General features: G+C 38.9%; 1 protein-coding gene across 1 annotated transcript; it reads right to left on the bottom strand.

Moving 5' to 3' along the window:
- Positions 1-603: 603 nt before the first annotated feature.
- Positions 604-21,967, bottom strand: ERP27 (endoplasmic reticulum protein 27). The gene is made up of 7 exons (XM_004435405.3): positions 20,926-21,967; positions 20,461-20,561; positions 18,589-18,726; positions 6,916-7,032; positions 3,054-3,179; positions 1,721-1,918; positions 604-1,306 (listed from the first exon to the last, which is right to left on the bottom strand). The coding sequence occupies exons 1-7, from the start codon at positions 21,017-21,019 to the stop codon at positions 1,259-1,261; spliced, it is 822 nt and encodes a 273-aa protein (XP_004435462.1). The 5' UTR covers positions 21,020-21,967; the 3' UTR covers positions 604-1,258.
- Positions 21,968-22,021: the final 54 nt, after the last annotated feature.

Raw genomic sequence — 22,021 nt, 5'->3', positions numbered from 1 at the left:
TCACATTGCTGAGAGGCGTGCCGTACACAGCTGCTTTCACAGTGTCCTTGCCAGCTGCTGACTCCCAGCTCAGAGGCTGTGGAGTTTTCCCCAGAGAAAGGAACAACCAAGTCTTTCACCCTGTTCCTCGCTTGGACCAGCCCTTAGGTATACACTGTGGTTTTTCAGCTCTTCAGCACTTAGGCACTTTCCTTCTGAACCAGGGGCTTCCTGGGAACAATGTAGCATCTGTGTGTTGACAGTAACAGCCTGTGGGCCAGAGACTCTCAGCCAAACTCTCTCCCCTTCCCATACGGGCTGGATGGCACACCTCACCTGCAATATAATCCTAGTCAGCCCCAACCTGCCCTCTCGCCAAGTCCCGCCTTCTCCTATCCATTCCCCAACCTCTTACCTAATTCGGTTCCTAGCCCCTTTGCCACGTTTATACCAATCCTCATGCAGGTTGGTCTCTTCTCACCTCCCATCCCACTCACAGAGTGAACAATAACACGTGAGTGGCTCACAGCCTGACACTAAACAGTGGGCATTGAAAGGTGAGGTGCACACTGCTTGGTTGGGCAGCTGTATATTTATAAAGGGTTTGGCAAAGAGATGCCAGTCTTTTCCCATAACATCGTTGCCTTTTATTTATTATGAGGTTGTAGATTTACATGGGGAGTTAGAAACTCTAAATAAGCATAGAATTTTTAAATTGTCTGTTTCTGCCGAGTTCAGAAACTTGGAAATATCATTTAACTTCTGGCAAAAAGGCAATTCCAGAAAGGTGTTTAAAATCATCCTTTTGTCCTTGGCCCTGACTAAGAGAGGAACGTGTGCTTATGAGGAAAGTAGAGTTTCAATCCTTAGATAACCCTAAAAGAGCAGAAACTATGTTGTGTGTAAGGCATGTGCAGTGTACAAATTTAGTCTTAAATGACAAATCAGAACAATCTCCCTCTAGGAATGTCTCTCTTTCATAGCGGTATCACAGTATTTCTCCTAAGTCCTCCATCCATGGTGTTATAGTGGTACTATAGTGTATGGGCCTATGCAGTATGAATGCATAACAGAATATTGGATGGGTACTGAGAGAACATAGGAAATTTAACAGAGAGGACAGGAGATCAACTGAGATTTTAAGGAACAAAATGGAGCTCTCTGTGTGTGTCTATAAGGCCCGATGATCCTGTTGTTTAGCGTCTCTGAGGGTTGAGTCGCCTCTTTTTGTGCAGCATAAAGTAGATACTTGGTAGCATGCAGAACTGTTAGGGAGAAATCAGAGTTCCACCTTTGGAGTCTTTTCTTCTGATTCAGGATTTTCTTTCTGAAAAACATGATGACACTGATATTTAGATTTGGAGCCCACTCTTGTTTTTGAGCTCTGAGATTAGCAAACTGAGCTATTTAACTACCCCTGGAAGTCCTAAATCCATCTGAAATTTTTATCTCATGAACTCTTTATATGCAATTTGTTTTGTTTCCCATTGATACCATAGACAGAATATTGAAATTCAAAATTCAACTCCTTTGATTATGTAAGACCTTTCCAAAAATGCTTTTGTAGTTCTTTTCCCATGACTGTAATCTAATCAGCATGCTGACTCTGATCACCATATCCTCATATACCTTTGCTCATGATCAAATCCAGTAGAGCCCAAAGAATTTTTACTCAACGGGAAATAAAAGCAACATAAAGAGGAAGAAACTCAATTTGTTTTACCTGTGGTCTCACACTTACCAGCCGTTTCCCTTTCAGGAATCCATCACAAAAGTTTCGCACGTGCTCTACTATAACTTCTGTTATGGGCAGTGTATCCCACTCATCGTCTAGCGTGTGGTAAATCGCAAACGCGGGCAGTTGAGACTCCTTTAGTTTGAAAAATGATATCACCTTCCCATTTTTCTTCACACCGCTGTCCACCAGGATAAATAGTACCTGTAGTTGGAGAAGTTTGAAAGAGAAAGATCTATCTGAGGTCCTGGGGAGAAAGAGATACCCTGTAATTGTTGCAGTTTACACTGATTGAATTTAAGGTCTGTGCCACACAATTTAAATCTCAATTTAGGTGAATTTCTCCTTATTTTGCATTGCTTTGGTATTTTATCCCTTTGATCAGGTTTATTTAATTTTAAGAACATAGAATTGGAAAAGAGTTTAGTGATTAGCTAAGGGAGAAAGCATAGCCTAATGGTTAAAAGTGGAGAATTAGTCTTAAATTTTGTCTCTAGTACTTTCCAGTTGCGTGACTTTGGGCAAATTATTCAGCCTTTCTGAGACTCAGTGTTCTTATTGGAAAAGTGGGCTTCTGTTGGGGCAGATTAAATGAGAGGATGCATTCAATAACTCTAGTACAGTTTTTAGCACACAGCAAGTGCTTGATGAATGTTAAGTATTTTATGTTATTAAATCAAACCTTTTACCCAAAGTAGAAATCTTCTTTATGATATTCTTGTTAGGCAATCATCTACATTCAGTAACACGGACAACTTCTAGTGTTAGGGAAACAACTACTGGAAAGTCAACTTATTTATTCCCACACAGTTCTCATCATTGAACAGATCTCTAGTTCAGTGCAGTAGCTTTGAAGTGCTGGAAGTTTTACTATTTCAGTGATATCAAGCAGAACTGTGCAAAGTAGGGAAGGGAAAGAAAGAAATATTTATTGAACGCTCATTGGGCACCATGACAGGTGTTTTATATAAGAAATAAGCCCTGAGGTCTACAACTTTAAGAGATGATAGCAAGGAGTAAACAAATTGCGACTAATGGGTGATTTTTATTTTCAGTATCTTTGGGTCTCTATTTTCTCTCCACCTATAAATGCAAAAAAGAAAGCAACAGACTTACCACTAAGGGAAGATATCATTATATAGGCATTTAATAGTACAAAATACAACATCTTTAATTTTAAATCAGAGTAATGTGATTTATTATGTCCCAGTTCTTACTTTGTTACCACATACCCATATTTGTGGTTTCTCTTACTAATCTGCCTTCCCTGGCTCCATCTCCCTTTTTCTAGTGTCCTGGGGTTGAATGTTCAAAATGGTGTCTTCCTTTTCAGACTTACCTTCCCCTGGAAGAGCTTAGCTGCCTCCTGGTATCTGTGCATGCTTTCTTTATACTCTGAAGAGGCCTTGTTTATCATCAGTAGAAGATGAATCTCAATTATGCTATTAAATAGGCCAACCACAGTCTGGCAAATAGAAATGTATTATGGTAGAATGAAAGAGAGAGGGAGAAAAAAATCCATTAGTGGCAATCCAGTGAATAGGTAGACTGAAACATAAATGAGAGCTGTCCATCCATAACGCAAATGGTAACTAGCTTCCAAGATGGCTCTCAATAAGTCTCATCTTCTGGTTTTCATGCAGCTGTGTAGATGCCTCCTCTCCAAGCTGAATAGCGCTGGGCTGAGTGGCCAATGGGATATTGCGGAAATGATGGAGCATGACTTCCAAGGTTAAATCGTAAAAGACATCATGGCTTCTGCCTTGCTCTCTCTTTTATCACTCACTCTGTGGAAAACCAGCTCCAATGTTGGGCACTCAAGCAGCTCTAGGGAGAGATTCACACAGCAAGGAACTAAGGCCTCCTACAAACAGCCAGCACCGACTTGCCAGCCATGTGAATGAGCCATCTTGGAAGCAGATCCCCCAGCCCCAGTCAAACGTTCAGACTGCAACCTCACGAGAGATCCCAGATTAGAAGCACCACTCCCAAATTGTTGACCCACAGAAACTGGGTGAGATAATCAATGTTTATGGTTTTAAGTTGCTAAGCTTTGGGGTAATCCGTTATGCATCAATAGACAACAAATACAACATGTAACACATTAGTCACTTTTTTCATCCCTCTTTGTGTAGCAAGAGTGGTCAGATACTCTTAAAATGTGGCCTTCAACCACATGTGAGTAGTGCATACTTACTGAGTGCTTTCTATGTGCCAGGCACTGTTTTGAGGTCTTTACATGTAATAACTAATTTAATCCTCAAAGTCCCAGCTTTATAAATGCATAAATTGAGGCACAGATAATTAAGCAACTCCCCAGAGTCACAAAGTGGTGGTCTGGGATTTACTCCAGGCAGTTTGGGTCCAGAGTCTGTGCTCTTAACCATCAGGATGTACTACGTCATACACAGCTGATTGCAAAACTCCATCTGAACCAATTCAACACTAAGCATAGTTGAACCAGTCTACTTGGCGTCAGTAATAAGGTAAGCTCTTGTGGAGACAAGAAGCATTGGCCCTTTTTTGCTGATTAGAGACAGTGATTCCCCACGAAGTTGCGAATGACCGAGGGGAGTGGGACAGTCATGAGCCAGAGTGAGGAGAGGAGAAAGAGGGTGAAACTATGGCACTGGCTCCCTTCATTTCACTTTCCCCAATAGTGTTGACAGTGTCTCTAGTTTAAACAAATCCCATTCCTTTTCACCTCTCCCTTCTTAATACAGAAAGCATTGCTATAAAACTAGCATGTGCACAGGAAGAGAGAGTATGGTGGATTAACGAACCATCGGACAGAGTCCTGGGATGGTAGGAAGAGGAGCAACTAGGTAGGATCCTTCTGGAAGCTACACACTGCTCTGTAGAGCTTCTTCAGCTCCATTGGCTAACATGTAGACAAGGAGAGCCTGGTGGGTTCTTTCTCAAAACTTTCTCCCTGGAGTTTAAAACCAGTTCTTAGATTTTAAATTTGGGAGATTGGATGTAAATAATTGTCTCTTGTTTTACTAGATCCTGCTACTTAAATTTAGAGCATGCACCTACCCTCCTAGAGCAGAGATGAAGGGTGATTCTTGGGAAGAATCAAGAAATAAAAGCTAAGAAGTCAAAAAGTACAGTTGTCCTAGCAGAAAGGATTGGACATAGCATAAGTGATTAGTTTAATCTGAATAGCCACAGCCTAGATTACCTTGAAGCCATATATTGTGTGTGCATTAATAGTGCATGGCAGGCCAAGTAGATGGCTGTGAGTTTCCGCCTAGTTGCTACTGGTGCAAACCTGTGCACTGGCCACAGGTGAGAAACAACTATAACAGTGTGGGCAGGTCTTCAAATGAGAAAAATACTGCTTTTGGGAAATGAAAAAGTCACAATAAAAGTTGAAATTGCTTCTCTAAAGAAATTCTTACCTAATTTCTTCTCGATGTGATTTGCCTTCACTACTAATGTGGAACTTAAATGTCATTATTCTGTAAGATAAGAGATGGACCTGGCATGAGAACTCAGGAAGGCCAGTCCTTGCCCCTGCCTTAGCCTGCAGAACTCCAGGACACTGAAGCCATAAACCCAAGGACCATAAGATCATCTTTTCTGGTCACACATGCACTCCTGGCAGCTCAACAGACATAAGGAGCAGAATGATGGTGCTCTAAGAGAAAAATGCCTTTTTGATTATTGCTGCCAACACCCCTGGGGTGCATGTGTTTGGATTCTTAGCAAAAGTGGAAATGGAGTCACTGCACCAGAGAGACAAACAAGGTGTGAGAGGTGGACAGGAATTCAGTCAACAGGAAAAGGGGTGTTTTTTTTTTTTTTTTTTTTTTTTTTTTTTTTTTTTAATTTTTTGTTTATTGCAGTAACATTGGTTTATAACATTGTAAAAATTTCAGGTGTACATCATTGTACTTCTATTTCTGCATGGACTACATCATGTTCACCACCAAAATACTAATTACAACCCATCACCACACACATGTACCGTTTTCTACTGAAGGCCGTTGTGGCGCAATGGAAAAACCACAGGACTCTCAGACAGACCATTCATGAAAAAGGCAGGGACAAGTGGATAGGGCTGTCTCTGCAGCTCAAATTACCAGTCATATGGCCTTGTGGAAGTTACTTCACTTTTCTGAACTTCCATTTCCTTTCCTGTGAAATGGAAATAGATAATACGAGCTAATGCATCATCAGTTAAATTTTCCTCCTTAACTGATGCCTTTTCTACATACTCATTGCATGGTCTTGTATAAGTCACTTGGATCTTGAATCTTCTCTTCTGTAAAATGGGCATAATAATTTCCTCTCTTCTATCTCAAAAAAATTAATGTGAGGATTAAATGAGAAAATGATATGAAAGGGCTTTGTAACTTCTAAAAATCATGATATGAGTGTAAAGTACTGTTATTAGAGAATTCACAGCATTTCTGAGCTGATGTAGATCACTGGAAATTAATACTCCATCACTCTATGATCTACGTCAGGGAAAATAAAAGGCAGGACATAGAAGGTGAGTCTATAAGCTGTACAGTGTTAGAAGACCAAAAGATTATCAGGACAAGTGGACCAACGCCTTCACCCAGGTTGCATGCCTCATGCATGCAAAGGAAGACAAACCTAGAGAGGGAGGTTAGGCAGCATGAGGGTCTAGGCACGTGCAGGTGGTGCCAGACCAGGAAATGTTAGTTACTAGTCCACAAGGAGATAGGCACAGAAAATGGGAATAGGTGTTCAAAAACTTTTATAGAAATTTTACATCGCTGTGGCATCCAAGTTTGTGATCACCAATATTTGTCACCAACGCTTTAGGAAAAAATGGCCCTGTGGCATAGACTGCTGTCTCGTTTGAGCAGCACGGTCTAGAGTGTTGCTTGGATCAGAGTTGCCTTCACGGAACACTCTCAGGCAGCAAAACTCAGAAGTTTTTGAACCAGTCACCTTAACTTGGCATTCTGGGTCTCTTTCTTACTAGTCGTGCAGCATACCATTTAACTTTCCTCTGTTTCTTTATTGGGTAGGGACAAGTTTATCAATATTAGAGGGTTGTAGTAAGGATGGCAACATACACAACTAGGTGTTCAGTTAAAGGTGGTTACTGTTATTATTGGTCAAAGGATCAGAACTCCTGGAGGAAAGGGTCTCTGCTATGAAGACAGGTACCCTCCCCGGGATAGGGACATAAGGGGCTGAAGACAGGGGCTGTGATTTACCACAGGGTTGTACTCTGTCACCAAGTGGAGGTTGTTGGTCCCAATGAAAAGGCTTAATTTGGTGGCATCAATGTTTTCAAGGTCTTCGCTCTTTAAATCCAGCTGTTTGTTATCGACCTGGGTAACACAAAAAGGATAAAATTGTCACTGTTCTGTCTTAATTCATTCATTGATAAATGTTTCTGGCCCATTTACCACATGTCAGGCACTATCTAAAGCTCCAAAGACAGAAAGGTAAACAGGAAATGTTCCCTGCCCTTGAGGAACACACTATCGTGAGGGATACAGACAAGTGAACATAAATGTCCCACAGAGTGTGGCAAGTATCATCACAGGGGAGTCACAATCCTATATGTCACCTAAGGAGGAACAGAAAAGCTTCCAGAAAGAGGTAGCTCCTGAAAAATGCCTAAGATTTGGTCAGATGAATGAGGATGGGGAGGGAATTTTAAATAAAGAACAGAGTTTGCAAAAGGCCAAAAGATGTGAGATGCATGTTCTGGAAGCTGCAGTTAGTTTACTGTGACGATAGCAGTAGATGTTGAGTCCAGGCAGGAGAGAGATGGCTCAGAGAGGTAGGCAGAGGCAAACTTCTGAAGGGTCTTGAAGCCAGAGTAAGAAGATGAAACTCTAATATGAAGGCAAGGGAAGCCATTTCTGTGATCAGATTTATGTTTTATTTAGGTACCCTTTTAATGTGAAATAAAACATACATACAGAGAAAAGCACAAAACAGAAAACGTAAAACTCAGGAAATTATTACACAGCAAACAGCTGTGGAACTACCACTCAGGTGAAGAAATAGAATTTTGCCAGAACCCCTGGGGCCCTCTGTGCTCCCTTCTAATCAATAACCCATCCATTTTTACCAAAAGTAACCATTATCCTGACTTTTACAGTTACAGTTTTCCTCCTTTCTTTTATAGCTTTATCACTTAAAGATGCATTTCTTAATGCTATGGTTTACTTTTTTAAAAACATTATGTAAATGGAAACAAACTATGTTTTTTGGTATGTGCATCTCATTTCTTTTATTTCTTTTGCTTCACATTTTGTTTATGTGTCATGCACGTTATTGTACATATCTGTAGTTTGTTCATTTTTCTTGCTGTATAATATTCCATTGTAGAAATGTGCAGAGTTTATTTAGTCATTTTACTGTTGATGGATATTTAGGTTGTTTCCAGTTTCTGGTTATTAAAGTAATACTGCAATAAACACTCTGGTTCATATCTCTTGATACACATATGCCACTGTATCTGTTGAGCATATTATATATCTAGGACTGGGATTTTTGATTGTAGGGTATGTGTATTCTCCACTAGCAGAAAATGCCAAGCTATTTTCCAAAATGGGTAATAACTTACACTTGCACTTGAATTGTTTCAAAAGGTCCTACTGCTCCACGGTCTTGCCAATGCTTAGTATTACCAGCTTTTCTGATTTTACTCATTTTGGTGAACTTGTGGTAGTATCGTATTGTGGTTTTAATTGCATTTCCTTGATTAACCACTTGTATATCCTCTTTTGGGAAGGGTCTATTCAAGTCACTTGTGTACTTTTCTATTGAGTTGTCTGTCTTTTTCTTGCTGATTTGAAGATGTTTTTATATATTCTGGATACGAGCACTTTGTTGGTTCTATATTGCATACCTTCTCTCTCACCGGGGTCTTCACTTTTAATGGGCACTGCTCATGAACAGAAGGTAATTTCAATGTAGTCGAGGTTACCAATCTTTTCCTTCACAGGTAGTGTTTGTTTTTGTTTTGTTTTGTTTAAAAATCTTTGACAACGCCAAGGTCATGAAGATATTCTCTTATATTATTTCCTAGAAACATTATTATTTTGTCTTTCACAAATAGATCTAAAATCCACCTAAAACTCATTTTTCTTACTTCTTAAATGGATGCTTAGATCCTTGATTTTTAGCATTACTCTTTTCTAAAATATACACTAAAAACTACACATTTCCCCCTTATAAGGTTATAAACATCCATACATTTTATATGTAGATTTTATTATCATTCAGTTCAAAATGTCTTCTAATTTCTGTTCTTATTTCTTACTCAACCTATTAGTTATTTAGAAGTGTATTTCTTAGCTTTCAAATGTAGGATTTCCTGGTTATATTCTTGTTATTGATTTCTAGCTTAATTTCTACGTTTTATTTATATCATTTGTCAACTGCTATATACGGTAGTCCCCCTTATCTGTGGGGATATGTTCCAAGACTCCCAATGGATGCCTGAAATGGTGGATAGTAGCAAACTCTATATATCCTATGTTTTTTCCTATACATACGTACCTATGATAAAGTGTAATTTATAAATTAGGCATAGTAAGAGATTAAAAACAATAACTAACAATAAAATAGAACAATTATAACAATATACTGTAATAAAAATTACTGTAGATCATAGCGATCTCAGCATATGATTTTTTTTCTTTCCTTATTAAGTTGAAAACTTTCACCTTTTCATTTAAAGGAAGCGCTTTACGGCTCCTCATTGGCATATCCAAATTGCCAGCGTCACTACTCTTGTGCTTCGGGGCTATTATTAAGTAAAATAAGGGTTACTTGAACTCAAGCACTGTGATACCATGACAGTTGATCTGATAACCCACATGGCTACTAAGTGACTAATGGGTAGGTAGTGTATACAGCGTGAAGACCCTGGACAAAGGAATGATTTATGTCCCTGGCGGGCCGGGTCTGGATGGTAGGAGATTTCATCATGCTACTCAGAATGGCAAGCAATTTAAAACTTATGAATTATTTATTTCTGGTATTTTCCATTTGATGTTTTCAGACTGTGGTTGACCACAGGTAACTGAAACTGTGGAAAGCAAAACCACAGATAAGGACGGACTACTGTATATTATATGTGTCCTTAAAATTATGTATATTCCATAGTTTTTGAATACAGTATTCTGTACATGCCAATCAGGTCATTTTGTTAATTTTATAGTTCAAATTTTATATATTCTTAGTGATTTTTTTTAAACGAGTTATTCTATCAAGAGAGGAGTATTTAAAATCTCCCACTATGATTGTGGATTTAGCCCTTTTTTCTTACAATTCTGTCAGTTTCTGCTTATATATTCTCTCGCCATGTATTAGATAAACACAAACTTGGAATTGTTAAATCTTCTGGGAATATTGAAATTTTTATCATTATAAAGTATCATTCTTAATCTCTAGGGATGCTTATTGCCTAAAATTCTACTTTGTCTAATATTAATATGCTTATATCAGTTTTCTTTTGGAAGTGTTTTCTTGGTCTATCTCCATCCTTTTACTTGTAACCTATCTTTATATTTTACATGTGTCCCTATGTTTTAAAATGATGTGTCCCTTGTAAAAAGCACATAGCTGTATTTTTTAATCCAGTCTGATAATCTTTGTCTTTCAACTGGATTATTTTTATATAATTGTTATTAATAATATATTTAATTAAATACGCATTTTTCAATTGATTCTGCCTGTTCCAAATCCCATTTTCCTTGATTTCTGGCCTACTTTGAATTGATTGAGCAATTTATATTATTCCCTCTCTCCCTTTATTGGCTTGGAAGTGGCATAGGCTATAATTATTCTCTTAAGGATTACCAGCATGAATTATACAACATGCCTTCTTTACTTATCAGAATCTAATATTAATTAGATTAATATTCACCCTATTCTTGGACAATACAGACATTAGAACATTCTAGTACAGTTTACTTCCTTCCAATTCCATTCCCTGACCCCACACTCAAGACTTAAAGGCAATTATTGTTGTGTGTCTTAATTCTAAACCTCACAAGACATTATTATTTTTATCATATAGTCAATATACATTTATATTTGTGCACATATTTACAGTTTAGGTTTTCTTCATTTCTTCCTGCATTTTTGAGCTTCTATCTGGGATGGTTTTCCCTCTGCCTAGAGAACACCTTTTAGTAATTCCTTTAGTATGAATTAGATCTGTTGGGTGACATATTCTCTCAGTTTGGTTGTTTAAAATATCTTTATTTCACCTTTATTTCAGCTATTTTTGCTGGGGATAGCATCCTAAGTTGACAGCTATTTTCTTTCTGCTTTTGAAAGATATAGTTCTTTATATTCTGCATTCCACTCTCCTATTGAGAAGTCATCTCTGAACCTTTAATATTACCCCTTTGAGATTATTTTGAGGGTAATCTTTTTTCTCTGATTTAAGATTTTTCTCTTTTTCTTGAGTTTTAGCTATTATACTGTGGCATGCTAAGGGTAGATTATAGATGACACATAGATATATAATTACATACAGGGGCAGGTGTATGCGTGTGTATATATATGTATGTGTGTATGTATGTGTATTTATATATTCGTATGTGAGTATCCTAATCCAATTTCAAGAATTGAGATGACTTGAATTTGTGCTGCAGCCCTTGGGAGGGCTGATCTACTTATGGTTCATTCTTATTTTTAGGGTCCTACGTGAGGCAAAGAGCATTTTACTAGATCCAACTCCTGCTTCCTCTTGTGGTCCCTGGACTCCAACATTTACTTTTCTGGCTCTTTGAGCGTCTCAAAACTGCTAATAAACCTCTCAAATCTCTTGGCTGCTTCTTCTAGAACTGGCTAAGTCCCCCCAGAAGAAAAGCAGGCCCAATACCGGGTTCATCTTTTTGGGTTTCCATCTTCTTCTAGATCTTAGTCTAGACATTTCCCCCCCTCTTGCTAGTTCTCCAATGCCTTCTTATTTATTTATTTATTTTGCACAGCCTTCAAAAAAAATGTCTTTGGTGGAAGGGATTGTCTAGTTACCTGGTCTGTTATCCCAGATTTGCATTTAAAAACAACCTTTCCCTACCATATTTAGATATATTAAAATATAGAACTTCATACTGCTAATCATTGATACCAGAATTCCCCATTCCCCTCCTCCAATCTACTTAGGCCCGTAAAGACACAAGATAACGCTTCCATCATCCATAGCAGCTATGCCTACAGATAAAATTATCAGGGATAGCTCCTGAGCAATTTTGTCTGTTTCCTAAAATAGTTTGGGTCATTTTTGAGATCTTTGGGCCACCAACTCTTGGACATCTCCTTAAACTCTTAACCTCCCTTACATCTGCTATTTCATATAGATCCTACCTAATCAGATCTTGCTCTGGATCACAACCATCCTTTTACCTCTAAGATACTGTCTCCCCGTCTACCCAGCAAAGTCAGAGGTAAGTCTCATTTTAGTTTATGTAGGAGGGAATTCAGACAAAGGTAAACTAAATCCACTGAACAGTAAGAATCCAAAATTGTTCATTCTTGTCATCCCCATGATGACTCCCATTATCTATTTTTCACTTCTTTTGTTCAAGATGGCCCCCATTGGGTTAATTAAAAGCAATATGAACCTCCGAGAAGCCCAATGCACTCGTTATGGTTAACTTTATTAATTCTGGATATATGTAGTCATTCTGTGTTAATCTATTTATTTACAAATTATTTGTTGAGTGCCTGCTATACGTTAGGCACTGAGGCACAGAAGTGCTAACATTCACTCAGATACCAATTTAATCTCTTTATTTTATGACTGTTTTTCACAACTCAAATTTATGAAATAAATAAATACTGAAATACAGGAAATGTTTGTATTTCCAAAAAAGAATTTTGAAAAAAAAATTCATCAAAACCATGCGGTATTTTAAAATGTGAACTCCCTTTGTATATTTAATTCTTTTAAAATTCACAAAGTTCTGAGTAGAAAGCTTGGGGCAGAAATATAAAAGCAAGAGAAAATATCTTCTTAGGTGGAGTCTTTGCCCACCCGTCTACCATCCTCTTCTCCGAGTCAGGAAGAGTGAGGAGAGAAAGAAAATGAGCTACACAGGATCTTTACAGCTGCTGAAGTCTTGCTTTCCATCTGGCATGCCTCCTTCACACTTAAGGCCTTGCTAATTGCAACATCAAAATCATTGTTTTTATAATCACAATCAGGGCCCTTTTAATATTTAATATGTCTAAATACTTCCTGATGATTTTTCTAGGAACTCCCAGGCCTGGCACTGTTCCTCAGCCCACATAGCTGTGCTCTAGGCCAGGAGCTCCCTCCCTCTCTGCTCTATATTCCAGGCAGTCCCTCACATTTCCCAGAACAGAGAGAACAGGAAACACCCCTGACTCCAGGTGTTTCTGGACTTAAGGAATGCAGTATATTGGAGGCACAGCAGTTAAGTGGTGATAACATTCTCTAAGAAGCAAAGAGCTTTCATAAAAACCACCCTCCTAAAGTCTCTCCAGTTTGTGGTACATCTTTTAACAAAACATGCCTGATTATTTCACTATTTCTTAAACTAATAAACTCTGGAACCATCATGTGTGGGATTCATGGAAACCACATGTGAAAAGGATCTCTCTCTTCTGTAAAAGGGATTATTTGCATAACGCACTGGAAAGAAAATCTGACCCTGGAACCAAGAGTTGGGGAAAAAAAATTTTCTATATTTTTCCAATTTGGGTGAAGAATTTTACTTGAGATATCATATTATTTCTTTCCCCAAGAAAAGAAGTGCCAGAAGAAAAACAGAAACAGTAAACCGGAAGAGATGCCACTTTAAAACATACTTTTGAGTTTCCCCAAGAGTATCAAAAGTGGCTTATTTTATGTTTTAGACACTATACCATCTCGAGAGATTTAATCACTCCTTTTCTGTTCATTAGCATTTCAGCAATATTCCGTGGAACTTCTATGGATTTCTTTAATTAACCACCCTGCTGTTCATAACATATGTTAAAATTGTCTTACTGGGTGCTATGGTTATAGTATTAAATATCTTGGATAGCACTGAGAAATCATTTGTTAAGCAAATGCCCTCATGTCCCTGGGTTTGTTTTTATAAGCTGCTTGGCTTACCATATAAAAAACTATTTGATAATTTGACATATCTTACTTCTTGCATTTCTTTTTTTTTTTAAATTTTTTGTTTATTGCAGTAACATTGGTTTATAACATTAAGTAGTAGATAATAACAACAATAAACTTCTTGCATTTCTTATCAGTTTATTTTTATGCACTGGTTCCATCTGATTGTCTTTGTTTGGCAAGGTGCATTTCTTATAATAGGTACCCAACAAAGAACTGTAAAAGGAATGAAAGAATGCCTCCACTGTGTTTCCATTACTATCCTACTGGGTCAAAGTTAGGATACTTATGTCTCTTAAAATAGAAGTGATTGAGAATACCCAAAGCAGGATAAACATTCAAATCATATCTGAAATTCCATTTTAGGACAGGCTCATAGTTTATTCAACCCGGGACTACATCTCTGTTAGGGCAACAATAATGTCCCATTGGAGAGTGTGGAGGGTCTTCCTGCCATCACTCTCACAAAAGATAAGCTGTGTCCTCAAACAGACAGGTTGTCATATACAACTTATTATTGTTCCATTTTACTTAAATTCTTCCTGATAACATTTCTGTAGTTGGCCTGCACTACTATTGGAGAGTGATGTGTTCCGTGAGTACACCATTTGCTGGCCTCTTACTGCTCCAACATTTCAAGCGTCCAGTAATGTCAATTCATTATAGTCTTATTATTTTTTCACTTATCATTTATTTAAGCTTATCTCTAAATATGTTCTTAAAATTGAAAATTCTATACATCTAAATTCTGAAATTTCTTTGCCAAGTTATATAATGTTTACGTTAAGTCTTGGGAAATAATCCTGGAATTTGATTAAATAGTGCCAGGGGGATAGAGAAATGGTTTAGGAGATAGTGATTTTAAAAAAAAAAAAGGCTTTGGATTGAAGGGCATTAGAGTAGATAGAATCTAGGAGCAAAACAAAGGTTTTCTTCAGGGTTAAGCATTTTAGGAAGTCACTATAGTATGGTAGGAAACTATGCTTTGAATCAGCAATGCTGGGGATGAATCAGATCTCTGTTACTTTATAGTTGTGAGACTTTGGACAACTGAATCAATCTCATGGAACGTTAGCTTTCTTATTGATGCTGCAGGGATAATAATAATAATTTCATCAGATTCTTGTGAGAATTAAATGGTAGAACATTGGAAAACACCTAGCATAGTGCCTATCCTAAATTAGACACTAAAACAAACAAAGAGAAGAAACTATAGATCTAAGATGAAAGTAGATACCAGAAAATTTGCAAAAGGCTCAAGTTTCCCAATGTAAAAAAGAATCATCTTGGTTGATGTTCTCTTTAAAAAAAAAAGTTATCCCAAACTCCTGAATAATAATCTTATTAAAATATGGACTCAACTTTTGGAAATGTAAACTGAGAAAAAAATGTTTATCTAAAAGCTGGCACGGCATAGGGTGAGCCTATCCCACACTGGGCAATGGAGTAGGGCAGGAACCAGTGTGTTTGTTTTCAGTAAGGCACGTAAATAATTTTCTCCAAAGAGATCCCAAGAGTTCATTCAGAGTGGGTCTGTCTTTTAGTGGTAAACCAAAAACAGATGCTAAAGAAGAGTGAATAGCTGTGGGAAGTCATCAACAGGGCTTTATAAAGAATAAATTGTAAGCACATCTAATGAGCCCATTAGAGGTTGTAAAGCCTTGTAGAGACATTGGAAGCAACAGTACTTGTTTTTCTTCCCCACATGTGTATCTTGGTTGTACTAAGACTTTTAAATCATGCCTTTGTAAGATCTATAAACAACAAACTGGGACAGAAGTACTTGTGGAGCTGTAGCTGATTAGAAGTTGTGTATTGAAGGGTTACTACCAATGGTTCAACGGCAACACGAAAGGCCTTAGCCTAACCTTCCATGTCTTTCTTACCAAAGCTTTTCACAGAAAAGCTTGATTTATTCCTATCTCACAATGGTGAAAATGCAAACCTGCAACTGCTGTCCAGGTAGGGGAAAGATTGCTGAAGGGACTCATGCACCCTCAGACATACTCTTGGAGGTGAGTCAATTCCTCAAACACTTTCTGAGTGTCTTCTAGGTACTGGAGGTGTATTGCAGACCTTTTGAATACAAAGATGAATAAGTCATGGTTCCTGCCCTTGAATAGCTCATGGTCTAACCGGGTAAAAGGTGAGACAGACACAGAAATACGTGACACGCACTATAAAGTGGTAAACGAAAATAGAGACAAAGAAGTCTAGAGGAATAATTGGGCCAATTTGGAGATTCCAGGGAGGCTTTCTGAGGGATATGACGCCTGAACTGATTCACTGGAATATGAGGAGTTAGCTGGGTGAGGCTAAGTGAAAGGGGGCACTAAGGGGTGATGGCATTCTAGGCAGAGGAATAGCCTATGTGAAATCGTGGAATTGTATCATCGTACTATGTATAGCTGGGTAGTAGAGGGTAAAGCCCAGAGTGGGAAATGTGCTGGAAAAGGGAATAGAGAAGCAGGTAGTTGCCAGGTCATAAAACACTGTATGTTTAAATATCATCATTTTGATCTTGTAAGAAATGGGGAATACTGAAGAGTTTTTAAGAAGGGAGTGCCATGGTCAAATTTCCATTTTAAATCTATCATTTTGATACCAATCTAGAAATCGATATGAAGTAGTAAAAGGAGATCAATTAAGAAGCTATTGAAATTGTTTATACCAAAGATGCTGAAAGTCTAAATGAGAAATGAAATAGAAAGAATGGAGGAGAATATAGGTTCAATAAGATAGGAGGTACAACTGGCAAAACTTAAGAGACTGACTGAACGTAGCCATTCGACAAAATAGTGTTTTAGAGGAAAGAACATGATTCAGCAGGTGCAGACGATATATTCAGTTTTGAATATGTTAAGATTGTAGTGTTTATGAGAGTATCCAAATAGTTATATCCAGAAAGCATTTGAATCATGAGAGCGGTCCAGGCTAGAGATAAAACATTCCAAATCCTCAGAAAACACATGATAGTCAAGCATGAGAAAGAATTATATTACCTAAGGATTATACATTCATTACTTCATTAATTCATTCACATATTCATTTAATGAGCATCTGCTACGTAGCAGGCACTTTTTTCAGGCTCTGTGGTTGAAGTAGTGAACAAAACAGTCTCTGCCTCCATGGAGTATAGATTCTGTAATATACATTGGCAAGAGCATTGTGTCGGGCAGCAGTGTAGGTGGAGGAAGAGAAAGTCTCAAGGAGACTAAGAACAGAAGAGGAGAGCCAGGAGAAGGAGGTTCCTAGAAGTCAAGGAAAGAGAGAATATTAAAGAGAAAAGAGTGGTCAACAATGTCAAATATGGCAGAGATGTTCCATAAAATAAGACCTAAACGTGTTCATTGGATTTGGAAATATGAAAACCATGCCGACCTGGATGAAAGCAGTTTTAATGGAGGGATGGGGCATAAACGAGATAGCAGTGCATTTAAGAGCTTAAAGAGAGTTGGATACATTGAATATAAAACACATTTAAAAGAGGTTTGGATGAGAAGTAAAAGACACAGATAGGATGAAAGCTATTCAGTCCAGAAATCTCGAAAACTTTATCCTTTGCTCAATTTCTCATATCCAGTGGACTCTGGTCATCTTTGCCTTGATATTCTACCAACAATACAAACTCAACAACAAACTAAAGCATTAGAAATCCCTATTTCTGTATATGCCCTCACTATTCCCAGGTACCCTGTCTTTAAACTTTGCCTCCTTTCCATAAATTTGATATCTAATCCTTGCAGGACCTGCTTATCCTTCACTTTCTGTTGCTACCTTTCTACTACAGACCCTTAGTACATGATCTGTTTTCTGAGCCTAACAAAAGTTCTCTCTACTCTTATCTTTTTGCCTAACAATCCGTCTTACCCATCACTGCCAAAATAATCTTGCTAAAACACATTCCTGTTCATATTACTCCCCAGATCTAAAGGCTCTAGGGGCTTTCCTGTGCCAGCTAAATTAACTGCAAACCCATTAAGCTCATATTCAAATTTCTCCACAATGTGGTTCCAATCAAGCTTTTCTGATTTATATTCATTTCCCCAAAACATGTACCCTGAGATCCAGTCAGGTTGGCCTGATCACTGTATCTTAAGTTTATTATTTTTTTTCCCACGGTAGCCATGAATTCTCCTCCACTTTGCCCAAATTTTATCTATCCTTTAAATCCCAGTTCAGTTGTCTCCTTCATCAATTTTTGGTCAGAATTCCTATACTGTCTTTATCCTTTGAACTCTCATAATACATTATCCATAATGATGCTTTTGTAGATTATGTTTACAATCTCTGCTACATTTTAAGATCTATGAGAGGGGAGAATACACTTAACATGTTTTGATTATCAATATCTTGCATTGGCAGACAGTAGTTGTTTAATCTGTGTTTGACAAATGTAAGTGAACTCTCAAAGATATAAAAATATAAAATTTTAGAGCTCAGAATGACCTTCAAGATGATATGGTCAAAACCTTTTTTTTTATAGGTGAAAAAATTGAAGCTAAAAAATGTTAAGTGACCTGCCCAAACCACATGGCTGGTCAGTGACAAGGCAGGGCTACAAATCTCGTCTCCTGACTCCCAGTCCGGTCCTCTGTCCATTTCCTGACAGCGTCTGTTTGGAAAGCTTGAGTTGAGCCATCATCCTTGTCGTCATTGTCCCTGACTCTGGCATCATCATTTGTGTTAAAGACATAGACCCCTTTCTAGTCTCACAAGATTGTGAATCCACAACCTAAGGAGAAACTGGGAGAAGGCTCAAGCTGCCCTCCCAACTCACCAGACGGAAGAGGGAGATGGCGTTCCCAGTGACGTTGTAGTGGGCCAGGACCTCAGAATCAGTGCTCATTCCAAATGACACGTCTTGGAAGTTTTGCACCACACTACGGAATATGGACACTGCTGGTATTTCTAAATCCTAAAATCAAGAGGAAAAAAAAACCCACAGGGGTTATTTTGGAGAAGAGAGACATAGAAACAGAATAGGGAATAGAAATGTGCTCACTCAGATCAGAAATCATAGACTTGATTTACTGTCCAGTGAAACAACATTTACCTCTGAGAAGGCAGGCTAAATTTGCAGTGGCATTGTTGAATTTTCCAGGCTGGCTGGGTTAATAGGTAACTACAAAGTTGTGGCTAAGCCTGGGACTCCTGTCTGGTCTTACCATAGAACTTCAAGTTTATTAGTAGCTGAGAGGGGCCTCAAAATCATAGAGGCCTGCAGAGTTGGGCTGCACTGTTGTTGATATACCTGAGGAGGCAAATATTTTGGGAACAACTTGTGGAGGAAAGACATAATGCAAAAATAAAAAATAGGTGCTATCAAAAGCACCAAAAAAAAGAAAAAAAGAATAAAAAATTTAAAATGGAAGCTTAGAAGTTTTATTAACAAAGGTTTGTGCAGGATGTGGAAGAATAGTCCTCCTCCTTCCACTATAAATAAGCCTGAGGCATTGCCCATGAAGATACTGTTCACGCATTGCTCTGACTCTAGAACACAGGTGGGAGGTGGGAGCAGGGAAGCCACTTCTGAGTGATGATTCCAGTCCTTCTATAGCAAGCTGGCATCATTTTCCCTGCTGTCACAGGACCTTTGCCCACAGCAGCTCCAGGCAATAAGTGGGAGTGTACATATTCTTCCCTGACGTCTCTCTGGGCTAAAGGAGGAGATGTATAAAAAGAAAAGAAGCTGGCTAGCCTTGCGTCTGGGGTCAAGCAGAGGGAGTGTGTGTGAAAGGGTGTGTGGAGTTCATTTGAGGCTATGAACATCTGTCAATCTAGGCTTCCTCCTTTTTTATTCTGCTCCCTAGAATGGAATTGCTCATGGATCAAGTGACGGCATCTGGTGGCTGTTTAAGGTATTGCACACTCCTCTAGTTCCACTTTCTTGCCACTCCTTGCCTTTCCAAGGGTGGCTGTTTTTGTCTACAGCTCAGATCTCTCATCACTGAAAAATGTGCTCCTCTGTCTTCCTGTCCCAATTCCATCTCATTGCAGCCATTTCCAGCTGTGTACACAGAATTGGCAGGGTGATGGTAAGTTGGAATTAATGAATGGAAACAGACAAGAAGGTCTGCAAGGAGAGAGTCGGGGCTTGGTCAGCTGTGAGAATCCCCAGATGTTACCTCCAGAGAAAGATAAAAATGCTGGAAGGATGCCCTCTCATTTATGGCTCCTTTCATTAGCCAGGCAGCCATTCTGGAAGACAGAGACTAACACCTTCAATATGCAAAATGTCATCCTTTTTCAACATATCAGAACAAACAAAGAGAAAGAAGAGGAGGGACTACCTATTTGGCAAGGCTTTAGACAGAGATAACTATTGACTAATGTGTGCCTGGAAGACAGAAGTTGGGCTTATTTGGCCCCTGCCTCAGCAATTCAGATATTGACTTAAGCTTCAAAGCAACCGTAGATGAGGAGACCCAGTTAGCAGCCTCAGAACTCTTGAAGCAAGTATGAGAAAGACATAATTCAGAGACTGGGAATGTCTAGAAACTGAGGGATCTCAACTGACCAGCTGAAAGCAGACTCTGTGCCCTTTGGCTTCTAATGCAGTACCACCTGGCCAACAGGTGACTGATGGCTCCCTTGAGGTAGAACATTTCTGGTTCTTTGGGGAAATAGAAAGTGGAGTGTCTGGACAAACCTGGAAGAAGCCTATGACAGCCACCTCAGCAGCAGTGATGAATTCCATGGCAGCTGGGACGTCTGTGAGCCACACAGGTTCCTGGGAGTCACTGGGACCATCTAGACAGAGAATGGGAGTGAGAGAGAGGCAGAAGGCGTTGGGGTACTGAGTAGAGAGGAGGCAGCTCTAAATAATGAGAGCATCTCTACTTTTTCTCTTTATACCAAAACCAAGGAGATCCAGGGGTGCAGTTATCACCCCAAGGCTTTATTTTTTCGCTAACTTACGGAGGATGACCTCCCCTTGTGGCCTCTCTCTGAAGGATAATGACAGATTTCCCTCTTCTCCACTAGGCAACACAGGTCTTTATCCAGCATTTCCTGGAAAATTTTCCAGGTTTGAAGGAAAGTACCCAGAGGACTCCCATGTTCCCTTCCCTTCACACTTTCACCCTATGGTTACCCAAGTGCTTTTTTCTTTTACCTGTGGATTCCTGAACTTCTGTAGCAACTTCTGGGGACAGCTTGCAGGTGACAAGCAATAATAGAAACAGGCATCCGGACTGGGTGGCTTCCATTGTTCTGCTGCTGCTCCTGCTCGGAGCCCTGGTCTTTGTGTTTTGGGATGCTGATTCAGGGCAGCCTGCTCTGTAGTTAATTGGCTGTGGTGTTGTTAGTGCTCTGGGAACTTTGCAGCTGGCTCTAGGGAGACCTTCAACTTCTGAGATAAAAGACCAAGATCAGGGATAGGGCCTCAGAACAAAACCAACCAGAAGAAAGTCAGGTCAGTTTATTTAAATAAAAAAAATATTCTATGCCAGGTATTGACCTAAGCACTAGGGATACAAAGATAACTATGATCTGATCCAGCTTTTCTCAGCTTAGATTGTTAATATGAGAGATGGACAAATAGATCATTTAAATATAAAATGGAAAGTGATAAAAAATTGATAAACTCATAGGGTGCCATGAGAGTACAGACTAAGGGCATTTAGGACAATGGTGGGGTTCAGCGAAGGCTTGCTTCCTGCAGGGAATGCCTAAGGAGAGTCCTGGGTAAATAAAATTTCACCAGGCAACAAAGGCGGAAAGAGAGTTTCATGTAAAGAGCCAAAGTTCAGAGATGCAAATATGATGTGTGAGAGAATTATTAGTAATTGAGTATTATTACAAAAGGAAGAGAATGATAAATATGGGCAGAAAAGCAAGCTGGGGCCAGATCGCTGGGGGCCTTATACACTAAACGTAGGGGCTTCAATTTTATTTTGTAGGTGATGGGAATCCATTGAAAGATCTTAAGCAGGAGAGAAACAAAGTCTACTTTGGCCCACAGATGCTTGCAGAAATCCAAGAGATCCCCACAGGCAGTGGGATATACAGATCTCAAGCTTAGGAGAAACTTCCATATGATAACACTATAAAATAAAAGACGTTAAGATTTTTCTACCATTCATATTCTGAATGTTCATTGTCCATCACACTGGAACAGGGGACCAAACTGTTCCCAGCGATGTAGTTACCTCCTCTACTGTGCCCGGCCCCACCCCCTCTGAGGAAACTCATGAATGTGAACCATCCAG

The sequence above is a fragment of the Ceratotherium simum genome, chromosome 17, assembly GCF_057802395.1.
Source record: "Ceratotherium simum simum isolate JZ-2026a chromosome 17, ASM5780239v1, whole genome shotgun sequence".
Classification (NCBI taxonomy): domain Eukaryota; kingdom Metazoa; phylum Chordata; class Mammalia; order Perissodactyla; family Rhinocerotidae; genus Ceratotherium; species Ceratotherium simum.
The sequence above is the reverse complement of the archived record's forward strand: the minus strand, read 5'-3'. Positions and strand labels throughout refer to the sequence as shown.

What these genes read in the sequence shown, in the direction of transcription:
- ERP27 (XM_004435405.3), bottom strand. Translation starts at nt 21,019, where the DNA reads ATGGAAGCCACCCAGTCCGGATGCCTGTTTCTATTATTGCTTGTCACC. An exon ending in AGAAGTTCAGGAATCCACAG is followed by an intron (nt 20,562 to 20,925) that starts GTAAAAGAAAAA and finishes TTCTCTGTCTAG; the next exon opens with ATGGTCCCAGTGACTCCCAG. An exon ending in CTGTCATAGGCTTCTTCCAG is followed by an intron (nt 18,727 to 20,460) that starts GTTTGTCCAGAC and finishes TCTTGATTTTAG; the next exon opens with GATTTAGAAATACCAGCAGT.